Here is a 22475-nt window from a genome sequence, read left to right on the forward strand (position 1 = left end):
AGTCTAATCAGTTCAAAACCAAATAAATATTCAAGTTGTTGGTCAAGAGTTATTTTGTCTTAAAACTGGCTAATTCCGGAAATTATACCTATCATCAAGGAATAAATATTTGCCATGGCTGAGATTATTTACTGTAAAGAATAATGTAGCATCTGAAAGCAATTCCAAGAAAAGCAGTAAAAAATGCTTTAGAAAATCAGATCTCAAGTAAGCTATTTCAAACAGGCAAAACTCATTGGGAAGCATGATTTCTAGATATTCTGCTACAGAACAGGATTAACTTTTAAATCCAATGATTTCAATATGAGAATAAAGACTGGGATTATAAAGAATCAAAACTAGTATATTAAAAACATGGCATTGTTAAATTAAAACAAAAAGGTAAAACTTTCCTCAAATAGCTACCCTAATACATACTTTTTTAACACTTCAGCATTTTAAAATATCCAAATTTAATGACAAAAAAAGGAAAAAATTCTTTTAAAAATTGTTATAATCTCTGCTTCTCAAGATGGAGTAACTTTCTCATTTTTAGTAATGTTTATATTTCTAAAATTTATTTCAATTTTAAAATTCCAATTGTTCTCAAGGGAATTTTCTGGAGAAATAGCAATGTCCTATATGTTGATTGGGAAAGCAATTATGAGTGTACAGGTTTGTCAAAAGTCATGAAACCTGTATCCTTAAAATATGTGGGCTTTATTGTATGTAAATTATGCCTCAATAAAGTTATTTTTTAAAAATTCAATTCATCCTAAAATGAACTCACACACAATTATAAAGATCATCAAATATAGTTTCTAATAGTTGTCACTCTCAATTTACTTCAAAGTTTAAATTGTCAATAACACAATATATTATACACGCTTTAAAAAAAAGAGAATATCAAAAACTAAGATTACCCAAAGTCTATAAAATTACTCTGTAATTCTAAGTAATCACACTCAGTGAAGATAAATTAAGTAAATCTGCATGAAATGTAATTTTTTTTAGGAGTGCTTAGCCAAATCATTAAGCCCTGAGAGTTACCTGAAGTTCTGCATGAACTGCACAAATGCTTCAGTTCTTTCAGCAAGTGGCACAATGATATTAATAATTGATCTAGTAATATCAATCATCTCGCTCTTCACTTTCATGAGAGGTCCAAAAGGGCGGAAGAGGGTCACATGTCTATATTCCATAAGGTCTGCTTTCTTAAAAAAGAGTTCATACTGTGTGCCCTTATCTCTCTCGGTGCGATAATAACCTAAAGGAAAGAGTTAGGGACAAAGATGTCTCCATGTCAAAGTTTATAAATTCAATGTGAATACTGATTTTACTCAAAGATCAAAAGTACAAAACCAGACATGTAGTGTTTTTAATCATTTTGTGAAAATAATTATCTCCATTGTACAGTTGTAAACAATAATTTCTTTAAAAGGAGAGGTTAAAAAAAAATGTTCACTGCTCTATTATTAGTCAATCCATAAATATGCTCCAAATCACAATTATTCCTTTTTACATATGACTTTTTTAGTAGTAGAGCCTATCAACACAATAATCATACGATAAAAATAAATTACTTCTACCAATATTAAATTCTAGACTTGAGCATCAAAACTTCTATTGTTTGGTTCAGTTCCATTAAATGAATGGAGTGCCTTTGTGTCACTCATTGGTGGTATAAAGAGGGCTATACAGTCCTGGTTTTGAGGAATGGTTAGTCTAGTGAGGGAGACAGAAAAATAAGGAAATAAAAACAATACAGTGATATATCTTTCACTCTACAAACACACACACACTTACTCTCTCTCTCTGAAGAGAGTGAAGTCAAAGAAAAATCAGTATAGACTTAAATATGGTGACCTGAGATACCTCCAGGAGAAAAGTTTGGAAGTCTACTGGGCAATCTGATTTTTAAGTGTGACATTCAGGAAAGAGGGAAGACCTATAGAAGTGTGAGTCAGTCAATATCTGGGAATAAAACAATGAACAAGATAGACCAATCCACTCTCTCCTGAGGCTTACAGCCTAAGAGGAACTACAAATCAGGAAATGGGCAACACCATATACTACGACAAGTGCTATGAGAGGGGACACAAGGTAGAAGTTACAAAAGAACACAGGAAATACTGTTATCTTAAGACTTGCAAGTTAGAGATGACTTCTAAATGAAGCGACATCTAAGCTAAAGTCTGGAAAAGGAATAGGAGTTACTGAATAATGAGTAATTATTTTTTATTTTTTATTTTTGCCAGGGGGGTAGGAGAGTGGAAGAAAAGTGGGGGACAAAATATGTTCCATGCAGAGAAAAATCCTGTCAGTGAAAGAATCCAAAGAGAGTTATGAGATAAGCAGAAGCTATAGAATATAAAACTGACATGGCTTCTTTTTTTTTAAGGCAGATGTGAAGATGTTTTATACTTTAGTGAGTTATTTCCTCAGCAGCTTTCAATTCTGCCATAAGCTACAAATATGGTAAAAAGACAAAAAGCTGAGCTTGCAGAAAAATTATAAGAGTTTTGAGAGAAACAACCCATCCAAAATTGTAGGAAGTGGCTACAATGCAAAGACAGCTGAAGTATCATGGAAAAGCACAATGCTCTCCCTGATGGCCTCCAAAGGTCTCAAGGTACTACTATCTTGTAGTATAGCAAGTACTATCCACGATGATTCAAGGCCAAAGAAACTATATGTGGTATACTGTTCACAGAATCAAGCAAAGAGAACTTTCAAGAGAGATTTATATCGAAAATGGTTTTGTCATTAAATATCGAGCAGGAGGTATTAAGATGGAGATGGGTGGGGATCTGTATTTCTATCAATCAGCAAATATCTTAAGTTTACAGAAGTGTTCCTCAACTTTTGAGTCATACTCCATCCTGATATGTATACATCCCATGCCCTTTCTGCAGGGCATTTCTGTATTAGGAAAACAGGTGATTTCTTTACTTTTCCAAATACCAAATATGCTTTTCAAAACTATATATGCCCCCTAGACGTTCTGACATGTGCTTCTCCTCCCCTTAAAATATAGAACAACCATCAATCTACTAAATTAAGGTTTTTTTCTTTCCTTTATCAAATGGTTTTCAAATCATGAACCTTAGTTCATACATTTTGAAAAATACAAAAAAGGAACATCAAGACCAGATAAGAGAGGAATGCAAAAACATACATGTACAAATACATACATAGCCCTAAGAGCCCTTCCACTTGAGCCCTATATAGTATTCTTCTATATAAACTTAGATTTATTCTATTTCCCTGGTCCTCTATTTTATTACCATCACATTATAACTTTTTTTAAAAAGCCACTTCAAATTCTTGGTGGAATGAAGTGGGTAAAAACTCAAATATTTCAATACTGTAAATAATGACTGACTTTACCAGCATAGAATAAAAGCATTGTCATACTAACGTAACTATGGACCAACATATTTTTCACATTACCTTCTATGAAGTCATTTTCATTAAATATCATTTTCTCTCCAAGGGGACCATCCTCATCTTCCTGTTCATCATCTTCATCAGGATTATTAATGACCTCCAAGCCAGCTTCAATAACTTCTACCAATTCATCTCGCTTGTCTTTTCTAACTGGCTTTTCCTCAGGATGGCGAGTGAGACCCATTTCCAACTGGAATACTTTCATTAAGGTAAAACTTTCAAAGGGAATGACTCCATACTCACTAGGTAATTTGGCTCCTATGCTAACTTCAGCTTTGTCAATTTGGGAATGAAGAAATTCTAAAAGATCACTAGGTGTTTGTTCTTTGTTGCCTTGATAGCCTATGCCATTAGCCCCTATATTTTTTCTCTCTTGCAATGATCTCATCTTCTCACTCATTTCTTGCAATTCTTGTTTTAGTTGGGCAATTTGACGTTTTAGACTGGTAGCCCTGGTTTGGTAATGTTCTTCTTGCTCCTGTAGGAGGGCTTGATAATACTCTTTACCATAATTTTCCCCAATAATACCAGGAAGAGGTGCATTTCCATCAGTCTGGGGGGCACATTCCAGAAGGTACAAAAATAATACCAAACTGCAGAGTAAAGCGAGACCCAACAGTAGCCAGTGGGTCCGGGTCTGAAGAATCAATCCTCTTCTAGGCATTCTTATTAATATGGACTTGCCTAACAAGATAAGTTCTTTGGTTGTTCATACCTTTCGCAAAAGGTTATCAAAAATTAAAAACAAAATCAGAATTTCCATTAAAGGTACCAAGATGAACTCTGCTATAGCTTAAAAAATTTCTTCCTTCAGCAGTGAAGACTAGTTGCAGAAATGAGAAATAGTGCATACTTCCTGTATTGTTATCATGATATCCAGAATAAAGAAATCTGATCTACAGAATCAGATAAAATTCCATTATATGGGTGGTGATTTTTCTGAAAGAAACAGATAGAATCAATCAGAATCTTGTTTCCTTAGGCAGATCAAATTGTTGGTAGTTTCAGTAAACTTAGCAATGTGACTTTTATATGTAGAACACCAAGAGAAGTGCTAATACAATGTAGAATATGCAGTAAATGCTGGGAGAAAGTATTAAGAGAAATATCTTACAAAACACTAAAATGCCACATGTAATACTTTTAACCAGAATGTCTACACAACCATAACCTCCTGAATGAAACAAAGAAACATTAAAATTATGTTTAGCATACTCTGTGTTATAGAGATACTATGGTTTCTAATTATTTGAAAACCTTAACACTCGTAACTCTTTATTAACATAATACTTAGATTAATATGCCATCTCCCACCTAGAGCATATCACCATTTGGGAACTGAGTTTCCATAAATTGTTTTTGTTACATTGATAATGGCTTACTAGGGAGAGAGATTTTCTTCCAGTTTATTTAATTCAAGCATTCTACTTCATTAATTTCTATGGCTGAACCCAACCAATATAAGAGCCGTACAATTAAGTGTGTATGTGAGGGGAGGGACAATTCCAAAAGGTCACAGACACCTGGAAAACACACTAAGAAACACTTTTACATCCCAAGTCCTCCCATAGATTATTTGAGCATTAGATCACATAATTCTTTCCACTGTATTACACAGCAACAGATTTCCTACAAGTCTGGAAAGGTTTAAAGTCTGTTTGAAGAAAAATCATGACCATTTTAATATTTATCTACTGGGAAAAAAATTCAAAAACCATTTATAATGTAAAATCACACACTACTAGTTCATACCATAACCAGTTGTGTGAGCTCTTTCATATTTCTTTTAAAACTAAGGATCCTTAATTCTCTAAATAGAGGGCATTAAATTTAGGAGACAGGAGGCAAAGGAGGCCTCCGCTGCAGAGAGCTTTCATTCTAACTAAGTATTTGTCAAGAAGGATATGTGATACTCCAGCAGGTTTTTTTTTTTTAAGATTTTATTTATTTATTTGTCACAGAGACACAACGAGAGAGGTAACACAAGCACAGGGAGTGGGAGAGGGAGAAGCAGGCTTCCCGCTGAGCAGGGAGTCCGACGTGGGGCTCGATCCCAAGACCCTGGGATCATGACCTGAGCCTAAGGAAGATGCTTAACGACTTAGCCACCCAAGCGCCCCCCAGCAGGCTTTATTAATAGAGATGGTTTCTACCAGTGCAGCAGAACCTATGGAAGATCACTGGGGAACATCAGTCCTAGTCACCTTCTTAGTGATTAGGAAAGCCTGAATGCCTTTTTCTTTTTTTTTTCTTGTGGCACATCTCTGTATAAAAATGTAGGATAGATTCAAACTTCTTATAGCTAGTAGACTAAAAATGATGGACTTGACTACCCTTAGCCATTTATTACTTTCATTAACCAAATGATAACCAAGTATCATGAAAATTTTAATTCACTACAAGGAAGTTTTGATATGATGGCATGTTTTATTGATTGTAAAGCTTGTTTCAAGTGATGTACGAAAAAGATAGGAAAAAATTTCAGTATAAAGAGAAGTATCTAATTAAAAAATAAGGATGCAAAGTTAATATTAGTCCTAGGACTTTACCATGTCTCAAAACCATAATTCTTAGGATAAGAAATGACTGGAATGTCATTATTTGAAAGATAAAACTCAGAGGTATCTCTTTTAACTATTTATAAGTTATTACTAGCCTGCTTATTAGGGAAAAGAAAGACTAAAGCTGAAAATGTAGAGTCATAATTTTGTATTAGTTATTAATAAAGTAATACATATTTAACTAGGTTCCAGGTAGTTTTGTTGTAAGCATCTTTGCCACAAGCATTTTCACTGCATAGCTAATAGGCCATAAGGCAATTCTGCTGTAAAAGATTAAAAAATAACAGGCTGACAGTTTGGTTTGACAGTTTCTTTGTCTCATCGACTGGATGACAGTTTGGTTTCACTTCTCCATTGACGCAGTACTCCCGTTTTTATATCATATAAATCTTAGCCCTCATAATGATCTATACAGTGGCAGAGTTTTGAACCCACATTTCCCATAGAACTTTGGAATGTCTATCAATGGACACCTGACAATATGCCAAGAATAAACAACAGTGTAGAAGGCTCTCACAATACAACAGAGAGCTCAGTTACAAATATGTATCCTAGTATTTGGAAATTGATGCCTCTTTAATGAAGGAAAAAATTTTTGGGAAAAAAGAAAGTGCAATGCTGAACAAGGGCATGAATCAACAAGCAAAAAAAAAAAAGTATAACACTATGAACAAAAGACTTTGGGGGCGCCTGGGTGGCTCAGTCATTAGGCGTCTGCCTTCAGCTCAGGTCATGATCCCAGGGTCCTGGGATCGAGCCCCACATCGGGCTCCCTGCTCGGCGGGAAGCCTGCTTCTCCCTCTGCCTGCCGCTGCCCCTACTTGTGTTCCCTCTCTCGTTGTGTCTCTCTCTGTCAAATAAATAAATAAAATTTTAAAAAAGAAAAAAAAAAGCCTTTGAAGACAAGTGCTTTGGTACAATCCACAAAATAAAATCAGTTATTTGTGTAATACTACCTTGAATCTACACACATTTTAAAATAAATATTTTGTATTTTACAGCAGCCTTTTAAATTTTGTTCTTCATTTTTCATGTTTCACTATGTCCTTTTTAATAAATGTCCTTTTGTCCCCCCATGATTTTGCTTTACAGCCAATTAGCTATACAGCAAAAATGCTTATGGCAAAGATGCTAATGGTGAAAATAGTGGAGACATGATTTAACTATACTATACTCAAACTATTTTGAAATCAAACTTGATAACAGAACTAACAGTACGTAATCTAAGTACCTCTACCTTTTATTAATATAGTACTTCATAGATTTTTTCTTTATATAGACAATATATTTTAAACTGTGAACTGTGACCCATTTAATGGGTCATTACTAAATAAAGGATTACTGGGACGCCTGGGTGGCTCAGTCAGTTGAGCATCTGCCTTCGGCTCAGGACATGATTCCAGGGTCCTGGGATTCAGTCCCACATCGGGCTCCCTGCTCGGCGGGGAGCCTGCTTCTCCCTCTGTCTGCTGCTCCCCCTGCTTCTGCTCTCTCTCTCCCCGACAAATAAATAAATATCTTAAAAAAAAAATAAAGGATTACTTTTCAATTAAAGAGAACAGGAAATACCAGTGTATACCACAAATAGTGAGTTTTGTATTGCAATTATATATATGTATATGTATGAGATCTCTATATAATATGTATTTATAAGAGGGCTGCAGTCCAAAAATCCTGAAGAATACTGGTTTATAAAGTATTTTTATACATTTCCTATGTCATCCTTTTAAAATGGTGTGGATATTATCTTCATTTTGGATAGGAACAATAAGCTCAAAAATGAAAGGTTTAAGTAAGGTTCTATGAATATTAAGTGGTATTATTAAAGTCAAGTTCTTCATTTTCCCCTCCCTTATGCAAAATACAGGTTTTGAGATACCTTACGTGCTTATCTTTCAGTTAAATCTTTTACAATTGAATATTACCACTGAAATGAAAGAAAAGTTGCTGTAATTACTTTAGAATATAAGTTTTATTTGCATACCTCTGTGGTTGTTACAAATAAAAGATATCAATTAAAGTCTTATTTGCCTAGTTCCTGAATGGAACTCTTTAGCCAAATCATAGAAGACTAGATTATAACAGTTCTAAATACATTATGTTGGAGAAAACATCCATTTTTCAGCTGTTACACCTTGATTGCTATCATTCTATGTAATGTGTTTATATCATAAATAAGGTTCATTCATAACACAGAGTTGATCCCAAGCAACTTTCTATGCACAAACTATTTCTTTTTTTTTTTTTTTAAGACTTTATTTATTTATTTGACAGAGAGAGGCACAGCGAGAGAGGGAACACAACCAGGGGGCGTGGGAGAGGGAGAAGCAGGCCTCCCGCAGAGCAGGAAGCCCGATGCGGGGCTGGATCCTAAGACCCTGGGATCATGACCTGAGTCGAAGGCAGACACTTAACGAATGAGCCACCAAGGCGCCCCTGCACAAATGATTTCTAAGCAAACAGTTAAGTGCTGTGAGGAGAGAATGAGATAACTGGGAAAATGAGCTGTTAAAGATATAATACAAAATCAAAGATCTCAGAGTTGAAAGAAACCTTAGAAGCCATGCCATCAATTTTCTTACTCTTTAAGACAGACTAAAGAGACTTCCTCTATAGCCTAGAGAACAACAGGGACCAGATTTACTCTTGCACGTGAAAGAATAAAAAACCAACCAATAAAATCCAGAATCCGCCCCTCCCAATATAAAACAATGGTTTTCAAGATACTGAACATTAGGTAATAAAGGACAGTGATCCTTAGGAGAAACAAAAAACAAACAATTGCCCAGCTTACTGACTTAGGTTCCAGGCCATAACACAGGGAGTCCCCTCCTAAGCAGAGCCCAGCTGACTTGCTGAGTTGAAGAGATGGAGCTGACAGTCCGAGGGGACCAAGGCAGCTAGGTTGAAAGGATACAGTACCAGAGGAGAGAGCTGCCCAGAGAGAGAACTCCAGAGATCTGAAGAGCACACCCTTTAGGTATTGAGCAGAGCGCTGACCAGTACAGGCATATAAAGAAACTAACTGAAGCTAAAAAAAAAGAGAGGACACAGAACTCAGCATTCATACAGGGCCAGGAATAATGTGCATGTTCCCACCAGACAGGCTGGAAAACCTCAAATTCATGGGGCACTGGGTAGAGTATTCAACAAGGTCTTGCCTCAGTAATGGGAAAAAATTAACTCTAGACTAAACATGGCTCTGGTCTTGCCTAACAAATCTTAAAAGCAAGACCTGAAAGGATCAAATTGTTTTCAAGTAACTGCACAACAAGCCTCAAAATATTTACAAGAATATAAAAATATCTAGCACCCAGCAAAATAAAATTCCACAATGTCTGACATCCAAACAAAAATGATCACACATACAAAGAAAAATAAAAATACAACCCATAATGAGAATAATCAATGACTGAAACTGATCTAGAGCTGACACAGATGCTAGAATTCATAGAAAAGGACATTAAAATGGTTACAAGTGTATTTAAAAAGATATTCGTGTTCAAAAGACTAAGCAGAGACACAGATGACATAAAAAAACTGAACTTCTGGAGATGAAAATGTCAATGTCTGAGATGAAAAATACATTGAATGGGATTAACAGTAGATATGATATTTCAGAATAAAATATTAATGAATTGAAGACATTGCAATAGAAATTATGCAAAATACAGAAGGAAAAAAGAATGAAAAACATTAATAGAGCACCTAGAAAGCTGTCTCACAGATTCAAGCAGTCTAGCACATACGTAATTAGAGTCTCTAAAGAAGGGAGAGGGGACAAGGAGAAATATTTAAAGAAATAAGTCTGAAACTCCAAATTTGATGAAAAGTACTAACAACGATCCAAGAAGCTCAATGTTTACCAAATACAAATGCCATAAAGAAAACTAAAACCAGGCACATGATAATCAACTTGCTCAAATCCCATGATAAATAGAAAATCTTGAAAGTGGCCAGAAGAAAAACACATATCACATATAAAGAACAGAGTGGAGCATCTTTAAAGAACTGAAAAGGAAAAATATGTCAACCTAGAATTCTATATGCAAAAAAGTATGTCAAGAACAAAGGCAAAATAATTCTTGGGGCACTGGGTGGCTTGGTCAGTTAAGTGTCAAGACTCTTGATTTGGTTCAGGTCATGATCTCGGGGTTGTGGGATGGAGTCTGCTTGAGATTTTCTCTCTCCCTTTCCCTTTGACTGCCCTCCCCCTTCACCCGCACACAGGCAGTGTGCTCTTTCTCAAATAAATAAATCTTAGAAAGAAAATAATTCTTTAGACATTAAGAAGCTAAAAGAATTCATTGCCATCAGACCTGCACTACAAATTCCTTAGGCAGAAGTAAAATGATACCAGGGGCGCCTGGGTGGCTCGGTTGTTAAGTGTCCGCCTTAGGCTCAGGTCATGGTCCCAGGGTCCTGGGATGGAGCCCCGCAGCGGGCTACCTGCTCAGCAGGAAGCCTGCTTCTCCCTCTCCCATTCCCCCTGCTTGTGTTTCCTCTCTCTGTGTGTCTCTGTCAAATAAATAAAATCTTAAAAAAAAAAAAAAAGTAAAAAGATACCAAATGGAAAACACAAAGCAATGAAGAAATCAGAAATGTTAATAATATGGATAATGATGTTTTCAAATTATTTATCCCTTTAAAATGTAGACACAACCACTGAAAGTGACTCAAGAAGAAACAGTAAATATGAATAGGCTTATGTTGAGACTAAATTAATAATCAAAAACTATGCACAAAGAAAAATCCAGGCCCAGATGTCTTCACTAGTGGATTCTACCAAGCATTTATAAGAATTAATATCAATTCTTCACAAACTCTTTCAAAAATGGAACACACTTCCCAACTCATTCTATGAGGCCAGTATTACTTTGATACCAAAATCAGATAAAGATATTGAAACTACAGACCAATATTCCTTAATGATACAGACACAAAATCCTCAACAAAATATTAGTACACTGAATCCATCAACACATAAAAAGTAGCATACAACATGACCAAGTGAGCTTTATCCGAGAAATGCAAGACTGGTTTAGCATCTAAAAATCAGTTAATTTGGGGTGCCTGGGTGGTTCAGTTGGTTAAGCATCTGACTCCACTTAGGCTGAAATTTCAGTCTTGGGCTAGAGCCCCAAGTTGGGATTCCCGCTCACTGGGGAGTCTGCCCCTCCCTCCACAAGTGCCCCCCAATAAATAAGAAAGTGTGGTACTAGCATAGGAATAGACATATAGATCAATGGAATTTAGGGTCCAGAAATAAGCCTTCACGGGTGCCTGGGTGGCTCAGTTGGTTAAGTGACTGCCTTCGGATCAGGTCATGATCCCGGAGTCCTAGGATCGGGCTCCCTGCTCAGCAGAGTCTGCTTCTCTCTCTGACCCTACCCCATCTTGTGCTCTCTTGCTCTCTCTCAAATAAATAAAATTAAATTAAAAAAAAAAAGAGAAAAAGAAATAAGCCTTCACATTAACTCAACTGATTTCCACAAGGTGGAAAGGTAATCCACCGGAGAATGAATATCTTTTCAATAAATGATGCTAGGACAACCAGGTATTTACATGCAAAAGAATGAAACTGGATTCCTACCTCACCCTGTATTAAAAAATTAACTCAAGGGGCGCCTGGGTGGCTCAGTTGTTAAGCATCTGCCTTCGGCTCAGGTCATGATCCCAGGGTCCTGGGATCAGGCCCCACATCGGGCTCCCTGCTCAGCGGGAAGCCTGCTTCTCCCTCTCCCACTCCCCCTGCTTGTGTTCCCTCTCTTGCTGTGTCTCTCTCTGTCAAATAAATAAAATCTTAAAAAAAAAAATTAACTCAAAGTGGGTCAAAGATCTAAATATAAGAATTAAAAATATAAAGCTCTTAGAAAACATAAATCTAAATCTCTGTGGTTTTCAATTAGACAATTATTTGTTAGATATGACACCAAAAGACCAAAGACAAAATAAATAAATTGGACTTCATTAAAATTAAAAACTTTTGTCCTGCAAAAGATATCCTCAATAAAGTGAAAAGACAACTACATAATGGGGGAAAATATTTGTAAATCATGTATCTGATAGGGATGTGTGTCTAGAATATATAAAGAACTTTTACAACTCAATATTAAAAGGATAAATAACCCAATGGGCAAGAGATCTGATTAGACATTTCTCTAAAAAGATTAAGAATGGCCTATAAGCACATGCGAAGATGGCTCAACATCGTTAGCCAACAGGAAAATGCAAATCAAAACTACAATGAGATACTACATCACATTCACTAGGATATAATTCAAAACGAATCACAGATCTAAATGAAAAACCTAAAACTATAAAAGTAGAAGCAAGCACAGGAGAAAATCTTTGTGACCTTAAGTTAGGCAAAGGCTTCTGTGATCTAACAGTAACAGCATAACTGATAAACTGGGCTTCATCAAAATGTTAACTTGTGGTCTTTGAAATACACTGTTAAGAGAATGAATAGACAAGTTACAGACCTGTAGAAAATAGGTGCAAAGCATATATCCGATAAAGGACTTGTATCAGAATATATACTTAAAAATTATCGAAATGCACTAATAACAGAACACAACTCAATTAAAGCTTGGCAAAATGTTTGAGTAAACACTTCAAATATGCACATGAAAAAATGTTCAACACTGTCAAACCACAATGAGATACCATTACATAGAATGGCTAATTTTAGAATGGTTAAAATTAAAAAGTGGTGTGTTGGTGACAATGTGGAAGAACTAGAACTTTCATATACTGCTGGTGGGAATGTAAAATGGTTTTACAGTTTCCTAACAAGTTAAACATAAGCCTATCATGATTGAATCATCTCATTCCTGGATATTTATCTGAGAGACATGAAAGCATATGTCCATACAAAGACTTGTACACAAATGCTCATAGCAGCTTTAGATGTAACAGCCAAAACTACAAACAATTCAAATGTTTATCAACAAGTGAATGGATAAATAAACTGTGGTACAGCCATACCGATACATGCATCATCATGGGTGAATCTCAGTAATTATTCTCAGTGACAGAAGTTCAAAAACAGAAGAGTATGTATTGTATGATTCCATTTATATAAAATTCTAGAAAATGTAAGGTAATGTGTAGCGACAGAAAGCAGATGAGTCAGTGGTTGCCTGGGACCAGGTGGGGGTCCAGGGAAGTGGTAACAGGAAGCAATTATAAAAGGGCACAAGGAAACTTTTGGGAGTGATAGATATGGTCTATCTATTTTGACTGTGGTGATTTCACAGGTGTATACATATGTTCAAATTACCAAATTATATACTTTATGTACAGCTTATTGTGTATCACTTATACCTCAATGAAACTATTTAAAAAATAAAACCAAATCAGATTTAGTTTTAGCAGTAGCACCAAAGAAGCATTTTAAAGAAAACTCCATTTTGTTCATTAAGAAGATGAGCATGAAGATTTGTTGACTCCAAGTTTGAATTTATTTATTTATTTTTTTAAAGATTTTATTTTTTTATTTGAGAGAGAGAATGAGAGAGAGCATGAGAAGGGGGAGGGTCAGAGGGAGAAGCAGACTCCCTGCTGACAGCAGGGAGCCTGATGGGGGACTTGATCCTGGGACTCCAGGATCATGACCTGAGCCGAAGGCAGTCGCTTAACCAACTGAGCCACCCAGGCGCCCCCAAGTTTGAATTTAAAAAACAAAAATAAGAGGGGCACCTGGCTGGCTAAGTTGGTGGAGCATACGACTCTTGGTCTTGGGGTTCAGTTTGAGCTCTACACTAGGTGTAGAGATTACTTAAAAATAAAAAACAAAAACAAAATTAAGCGACACCTGCTCTCTTAAAAAAGTAGAACACATATTACTCTGAAGGTCTTATTATATCTTTTCTATTTGCCTTGTGATTTTGAGACAACAGAAGAGTGCTAAAGATAGTTCATTCTATGACATTGATCCCTACATAACATGACCTTCAAGCAGTTTCTACTCAATCTTTTGATTCTATAATTTCATAGTACTACTCATACATATTTCATACATCATTTCCATGATACTTACACCGCAGTGTGCCAAAATAACTTCTGCAGTAAGAGTAATCTACTGCCTTTTGCAAAATACAAACAATCCATTTGAATCTATTTACTTTAAAAGTTCTATTCTGTATAGTCTTCCTAAATTTCTGTACAATTTCTTACTAAAGTTTTAAAAAACTAAATTTATAACTTTTAGTTCATTTTTTACACAACAAAAACAAAGTCACAAAATTATTTGGAAAACACAAGCACTGTCAGAAAAACAAAACTGAAACATTATGAAGTATCAATATTTATAAGGGAAAGAATTAGAACCTTTTATTTCTTGAGCAACTGATGAGTTACAATGATACATGGATTTTCTTAACATGTTATTGAACAAATGGTTTGTAAGTATTTAGAAATAAAAGTACTGATCACCAGAAGGTAGTACTCATTAAAAAATATTAGAGTACCTAGTGTGTGTTAGGCACTGCAACGGACTGAACGTTTCTCTCCCCAATCATATGTTGAAATCCTAACCCTCCAATGTGATAATATTAGGGGATGAGGCTTTTGGGAGGTTAACTAGGTCATGAGGGTGCAGCCCTCCTTAACGGGATTAGTGCTCTTATGAAAGAGATCCCAGAGAGCAACACAGTCCTCTTTCTGCCATGTGAAGATACAGTAAGTTGACAGTCTATAACCCAGAAGAGGGCCCTCACCAGAACTCAACTATGCTGGCACCCTGATCTCAGACTAAGAGAAATAAGTTTCTATTGTTCATAAGCCAGTCTATGGTACTTTGTTATAGCTGTCCAAATTGACTAAGAGATACACTGTGTTGGGTGCTAAGAACAAGTAATACAAGATAGATCATTTTGAGACGTGTTTCTGGATTAAACTATATTCAAGGTTCCCAGATTTCAGCAAAACAAATGACAGTAATATTCATGCTACCATTACAGGTAAAACAGAAAAATGTGTCAAAAGCAGCCTGTGGCACAGGAAAAACAACTAAAAAACTCAACTGTAAAAGCGGTGTAATCTTGGGCATAATACTTAACCTATCTGGCCCTCATCTATAAAATGAGGTAATTTGGATGGCCAAGATTCCTTCCAAGATGTTTCAATTCCTTTGATTAAAGATAAACTAAAAATAGACACACACACACACACACACACACACACACACACACACACACACACACACACACACCCCTTATTTTTTGGAGGACAAATCTGATTTAATGCACATGCTTTTTAATCCAGCAATTCACAATTCCATTTTTAAGATTTTAAGACTCTATACTGTGGAAATACTCATACTAGTATATGGTCACATGCATAAGATATTTACTACTGCTACATGTAACTGCAAAATAAAAGCAATTTAAAGTCTATCAATAGAAAGATTAAGTAAACTGCAGACATTTATACAATACTCAAAAAGAATGAGGTAGACCCAGATGTGTTGACATAGATAATACCTATAAAATGGTATTAACAGATTATAAACATTTCTCTTAGTTTGTCTTGTCCATATAATTGGCTTAGGAGCCAGATGGCCTAAAATCATATATCTGCTCTACCACTTTCTAATCTTCATTATAGATAAGTTTTTTAATCTCTATAAGCTTTAGTTTTCTCATCTGTTAAACGGGAATAATTATAGAACCAACCTTTCAGTGTTATTGTAACAATTAGTCAAGTAAAACATGACAAGCATTAAATGCTCAATAAGCGTTAGGTGTTATTTCACTTACGTAAAGTTTTGTTTTGTTGCTGTTGTTAATGGAGTCAAATGGTCTCCTCCTGAATGACTTCTCCATTTTAGTTTCCCTACTGGAAATAATCCTAATATAAAACTTATTTTCTCAAATAGCCAATTCTTACCATTTATTTAATAATCCACGTTCTTGTCACTAATTTGAAATCCCACTTTTATCATAAGCAAAATTCCTATACATATGGAGGTCTATTTCTGGCTCTAAACCAGGGATTAACAAACATTTCAAGTAAAGGGCCATGTACTAAATATCACAACCAGTCAACCCTGCCTTGAAGCACAAAAACAGCCACAGGAAATGTGTACTCCAATGGATACTGAAATTTGAACTACCTATAATTAATGTCACAGTATTATTCTTTTGTTTTGTTTTGAAGTACTTAAAAATATAAAAGCCACTCCTAGGTCACAGGTTATACTGAAATAGGTGACCAGCCACATTTGGCAACTTGTGCTCTGAATCTTTACATTTTCGTACACTCTTAAAATTTTTTTACATTTCTAAAATTCCATGAAATAAATACATGTGAGAAAAAAAGTTAAACATGATATAAGGGTATGCAGTGAAACCTCTCCCGTCTATCCCAGAGGCCCAGTTCTCTTCACCAGTTTTTGTGTATCCTTCCAAACCTACTGCCACTATTAAACAACCCAGCATAACATGTGGAAACATGTTATTTCACCTACAGGATAAATCTCTGAAAATGTAACTGCTAAGTAAAAATTCCTTAAAGTATTCATTCCAGCATGTAATTGGTCAGTATCTATAGCTTTTCCCTTGCTCAGGGAAGCCTTCCAACATGGCTTTACCTATTTCCTACCTTGACAACCAACATTTAAAATCATGTTAAGGGACGCCTGGGTGGTTCAGTCGGTTGGGTGGCTGCCTTCGGCTCAGGTCATGATCCCAGTGCCCTGGGATCGAGTCCTGTATCGGGTTCCTTGCTCAGCAGGGAGCCTGCTTCTCCCTCTGCCTGCAGCTCCCCCTGCTTGTCCTCTCGCTCACTCTCTCTCGCCCATGCTCCAACCAAAAAAAAAAAAAAAAATCTTTAAAATCATGTTAAGTATTTGTTCCAGATTACAGATTTTAAACTATAATTACTCTGGTCTGTGAATCCTTCCTTAGCATTGCATTACATGTCTTAGCTATGGTTATTAATGCCTTGGAGTTAAGAAATAAGTTATACTATTTTCTTTGGTCACTGTTTCTTGAATTCCACATCTCTTTTTCTTGGATTAATTTTGGCTTGATACAGTACGTCCTCTGGTATTCTTAGTGGGTGCAAATGACTTTATTTTGCCCCTACCCCCCCCTTTTTTAAGATTTATTTATTTTAGAGAGAATGAGAGAGTGAACAAGCACGGGGAGGGGCAGAGGGAGAGAGAAACTCCAGCAGATCCTCACTGAGCTCGGAGCCCAACACGGGGCTTGATCTCACAACCCCAAGATCGTGACCTGAACTGAAACCAAGAGTCAGATGCTTAACTGACTGTGCCATCCAGGGGCCCCTATTTTGCCCCCACTTTGAATGACAGGGTGATTAGGTATAAGTTTCTTAGTTCAGAGATAAGCACTTTTTAAATACTGTTCCACTGTTATCTAACATTCCATGTTCCAGATTAGAAGTCTAAGTGCACATCTGATTTTCACTCCTTTATAGGTAACCATATGTTTCTCTTTGGAAGTTTATGAGACTATATTAATTTACCCATGAAGTTCATAAATTTCATTGGAATCTAGGTGTGGCTATCAATACTCTTTAATGACTCTCGGTCTGGGGGTGCCTGAGTGGCTCAGTCGTTAAGCGTCTGCCTTAGGCTCAGGTCATGATCCCAAGATCCTGGGATTACGCCCCCATTTGGGCTCCCTGCTCAGCGGGAAGCCTGCTTCTCCCTCTCCCACTTCCCCTGCCTGTGTTCCCTCTCTCGCTGTCTCTCTGTCAAATATATAAATAAAATCTTTAAAAAAAAAATAGACTCTCGGTATGAATGGACTAGCCCATTCATAAACTCAGATACTTAGAGAAATTTCCTTGTTTCCTTCCTTTCTTCTGACATTCTACCATAAGTTAAGAATGGGAAATCTGGCCTCTATTGTGAGTTGCGAGGGGAGAAGAATGGGAAATAGAAGCTGTTAGCATAGCCAGAAACCCTTAACCAGTGCCACATCTTTCTATAAGCTTGCTGGAAAGGTGTAATTATTGATCACCCCCACTACACAGATGAAATGGAGAACAGAGAGGGAAGGGCTGATTTACATTTGCCAGTACTTTGTCTCCTGATACATCTTTCTGTTTGGCTCTGGATGCCCAAGATTCGGCCTGAATACTCCTACCCTCATGATCTCTGTGGTTATCTCTCCTAATTTCTGTTCCTTCCTGGAACTGCTATTAGATGTTCACTGACTCTTCTGGATCTATTTTCCATGTCATAGCTATTTTTTCCTATATCTACTTTTTAATATTCAAGAACTGATTTTCAGGGCAGCCTGTATATGTTCATTGGCATGATGCCCTCCCAAATCTGAGCATACTAATATTAATTTTAAAGTTTTCTTCTATTCCTTACATCAACTCCATTGCTTCAGCTCTAGTTCTATGTATCTATCTCTCACATGCTACTGATTTCTGTTGTCTGTCCCCATTATTATCAGTATCTCGGTATACATGGAAATCACTGTATTCCCGCAGTGAACTCACATTTGTAACTAACCCTATAATTCAATTTTACATTTACACCTAGCACTTGTATAGTATGACAACAACAAGATAAGTTCTTTGACTTGCAATCCCATGATTCTTCAATCCATTTTTTAGTCATATCCTTTTGGTGTTTCATTTCCCCTAACAACCACCAACTTGAGTAACAAAATTCTTACCTAAGTGTTATGCAATAAGCTTCAGGAACAGATCATCACCAGCTCTAACAGACTTACCTAACAGTTAAAAGTAATGACAGTCTGGTAGAAGACTGTCATAGGTGTGCAACCCAAGAAATAAATAATAATACAGTAATGAATCACTTAAGTCTTGAACTCAAAATAGTTATGCTTTTTACCAATCTTTACAGAAGTTAAAATAACAAATTCTACTGAAAAAGAGAGACTCCATGTTGGTTAAAACAATTTTCTAATTTATGATAGTTATTCCATAGCTGACAGAAATGTACACAGGTGTTCACCAAGAACATTTATAAGAATGTTCATAGCATTCTTCAAAATATGTCAAAACAAATTGAAAACATAAATATCCATCAAGAGAATAGTCATAAAGTCATACCAATGGAATATTAAACAGCAATAAAAAAAGAACGAACTTGGGGCGCCTGGGTGGCTCAGTTGGTTAAGCGACTGCCTTCGACTCAGGTCATGATCCTGGAGTCCCAGGATCGAGTCCCGCATCGGGCTCCCTGCTCAGCAGGGAGTCTGCTTCTCCCTCTGACCCTCTTCCCTCTTGTGCTCTCTATCTCTCATCCTCTCTCTCTCTCAAATAAATAAATAAAATCTTTAAAAAAAAAAAACGAACTACTGAAACATGAAACACCATGGGTAACTCTCATAAGCAATGTGCTGAGCATTCTGCATGACTCCATTAACATCAAGCCCAAAATAGACAAAACTAAGAGATGATGACAGAAATCAGAACACTGATTGGAGGCAGGAGTAAAACTTGGAAGAAGCAGAGGGAAACTCCTGGGATGATGGAAATGTTCTGTAAGTATAATCTGGTCTAGCTTGTGGTTACACAAGTTAATAAATATATAAAAATCCACTCAGCTGTACAATTAAATTTATGTACCTGATGACTTCATATGTATTTTATACCTCAATAAAAGTTAAAAAAATGTAATTTCCAAACTGTCAATATTCAATAAATATTGGAATAGTTAACCATATTTAGCCATAAATATTGGAAAACCAACATCCTTTTTACATTCTTTTAGTCGTAAAACAATTTTAAACAAATGGTATCAGAATAATAATACAAAATGAAGGTTAACATTTGGAGTCATACAATACTTGGTTTCCCACCTCCAAGTTTGGAAACACTGTTTTAATACAACATTTAAAGACAACATTAATTCCACCAGAAATGAAGACCCAGCTCCTGAGAACCTTCAATGAGGTTAAATGTCCAGACACTGCATATAAATCTCAAGAACAGGCTGAAGGACAAAAAATTCAGATTTGTAATTAAATTTTCATTCTGCCAATAATGTCATCACAAATAAAAGCATCACTATTGCGTTTACAGATTATTCCTCCGCAAGCTGTTCAGGAATAGCGCAATTTTCCAGATGAAGACTGAAAATGCAAGAGGCTCCCTGTCGTGTAGTCTCCTCGGCCCCACTAATTCCTACACAAATGTGCATCTTTAAAGGCGCCTGGTGTCTGGCAGATACAGCGAGGGACTGCTGTCAAGAGACTACTACTTTAACATCATAAAGTGGTAACAGCTGACTACAAAGTTTATGCACTGAGAGATGCAGAGGGTGGTGAGTTAGATTAAAAAAAAAAAAAGTGATAAAAATAAAACACACCCAAACCAACGGTCCTCTGACAGCATCGTTCTCAAAAGGGAACTCAAACCGCTCCGAAAAACTGTGACTTTTCCTGACACCGCAGCGGCCTCCCGGGGGCTTGTCCAGGAGGCGACCCCAGCCGGACAGGGCCCCCCGGCGGGCTCGTCCGTGAAGTGATCCGACCCGGACAGGGACCCACAGCCCTCCGCCCGCGCCCCGGCGCCCGCACTGCCCCGGCCCGAGCCGCGAGAGCCGCGGGCAGGCGAGGCCGGGTGGGGCCGGGTACTCACCGCACTCACCAGTCCGCGCAAGGCCACCTCCGCCCCGCCGCCCCGCCGCCCCGCCGCCCCGCCGCCTCCTCCCCGGCCGCGGGCATACCCGGCGGCGCCTCGCGCACAGGTGTTACCACCGCCTCACAGCCCAGCACAAGCCACCGCGCCGACAACCGCCACTTCCGGCGCGCGTGAGGAAATGAGGCTGCTGCCGCGGCGCGCGCCTGCCCCGCCCCGCCCCGCCCACACCTAACCCCGACAGCCCCGCCCTAGCTCCGCCCACTTCGCCGCCCGCGCCCAGTGCCAGGTTTGAGAAGCTCAGTAACTGGCATACAGTAGTGATTAATCGATTATCTGTTTACAAGATGTGTGTGTAGCTCCAAAAACGACTTGTGGAGACTGGGAGAGTGCCCCAGGCAGAAAACCGTTCTTACCGGAACAAGAGTCTGCAGGGACAGGAGTACCAGCTCCAGCGGACCGCTGACTTTGCGAGAGGGAGGGACTTAGCCGAAGATGGCAGCGCAGTTCTGCCCGGAACCCCCGTCCTGGGAGCCCGAAGGGGCGAAGAGTGCCTTCATGGGCACTGAGCTAAGGACTGACAGGTCGCCAGAGGTGTTCCAGCATCCTCGAGTGTGCTGGGCTGCGCGTGAGGCCCCCAGTGAGGAAGTCCCGGCTGTCATTGGCCCTCCCCTCCCGGGCTGCCACTGGCCATTCCATTACTTTGTATCTGGGTTTCCTTATATGTGAAACGAGGTAGACATTGTGGAAGACGGCTTGAGATCTGACATTGTATGATTTTAGTGAGTGGAAAAAAAGAAAGCCCTTCCCAACATCCCTTCCACTCAACGGCTTATTTCAGAACATCTCCCAAGGCACTTTGTCCTGCCCTGGGGAGTGATGGCCTGAGCAGGGAAGGGGATGTCAGGCAGCACCAGCTCCTGCCTGTGTCCGGGCAGGACACGGAGGTGGTAAGAGCGGCTCTGGAGTCTGCCTCCCACCAGGCTCTTCTTTCCTTAGTGGCTACCTTGGCAGGTTACCACACTTAGCCTCTCTTAGCCTGTTTCCTCAGCTGTGTTGTAGGGACAGTAACAACAGCATATGCTTCCTAAGGTTGTTGTGAGGGTTAAATGCTATTAATATTTGTGTCTGAAGTGTTTGGCACTCTGCCTGGCAGGTGGCAGGCAGTTGGAGCTCACGGTCATCATTAAGTACATTAGTTAGAGCAAAAGACTGGGGTGACTATGGGATGCATCCTGTAGAAGTGGCATTCCTAGAAGGATTTGCTCCTAATCACAGCTGTCTTCATTGGATGATGGTTATTGGGACATCTTTAACACACATATTCTCCTCAGATATGTCTTGTGGGAAATCCCACCGGTAAGAGAATGGATAGCCTACTTCTAAACCAGGCTTGCTGGATGTCCAGCCTCTTCCTAATATCAAGGTGTCATTCTTCTCTCATGTCATTTCTGAGCAACTGTAAATGTTTACAGTTTTAACACTCCTTCCCTCAACCTGGCCCAAGAGAAAATAATTCATCTAGTCATAGATTCCATGGGTCTGTGACCTTGTGAATATAAGGACCATGTCTTCTTCATCTACCACTACTTTGCACATAGGAAGTATTCAATAAATGTGAATTGAATTGATTAAAATAAGAACACACAAGGATTATGTGTTCATAATCCAGAATCTCTCCCTTATCCAGAACCTCCTTTATCCAGAATCTCATGCCCCTCAAGCAGATGGCATGAATGATTAAGTTTACTGTCTGACATAATAAAGCTTTCTGTCTGGATGCCTCGTTATGCTCTAGTATGGCGATCAGCCTGGTGTGAGTCTATTTAGTGTAAATTAGTTATCTAGTGTTTAAGCCTGCCATGGGTGTTTTTGTCCTGTAGGCCT

General features: G+C 37.9%; 1 protein-coding gene across 6 annotated transcripts in view; it reads right to left on the reverse strand.

The window, feature by feature from the left end:
• CSGALNACT2 (chondroitin sulfate N-acetylgalactosaminyltransferase 2) overlaps positions 1-20760 on the reverse strand; it is a 44806-nt gene extending 24046 nt beyond the window's left edge. For 4 of the 6 annotated variants that reach the window (XR_003519122.1, XM_027589453.2, XM_027589431.2 and 1 more), the window contains exons 1-3: positions 20677-20760; positions 3433-4368; positions 1030-1246 (exon numbers count right to left, since the gene is read on the reverse strand). Coding sequence is in view for 5 of the 6 variants with exons in the window: in XM_027589453.2 (XP_027445254.1) it covers positions 1030-1246; positions 3433-4093 (878 nt within the window). In the remaining variant the exon portion in view is untranslated. The other 2 variants (XM_027589447.2, XM_027589442.1) reach the window with 2 other exon arrangements.
• Between the last annotated feature and the right edge of the window lie 1715 nt (positions 20761-22475).

This window comes from Zalophus californianus, chromosome 15 (assembly GCF_009762305.2).
Source record: "Zalophus californianus isolate mZalCal1 chromosome 15, mZalCal1.pri.v2, whole genome shotgun sequence".
NCBI classification, from domain to species: Eukaryota; Metazoa; Chordata; class Mammalia; order Carnivora; family Otariidae; genus Zalophus; species Zalophus californianus.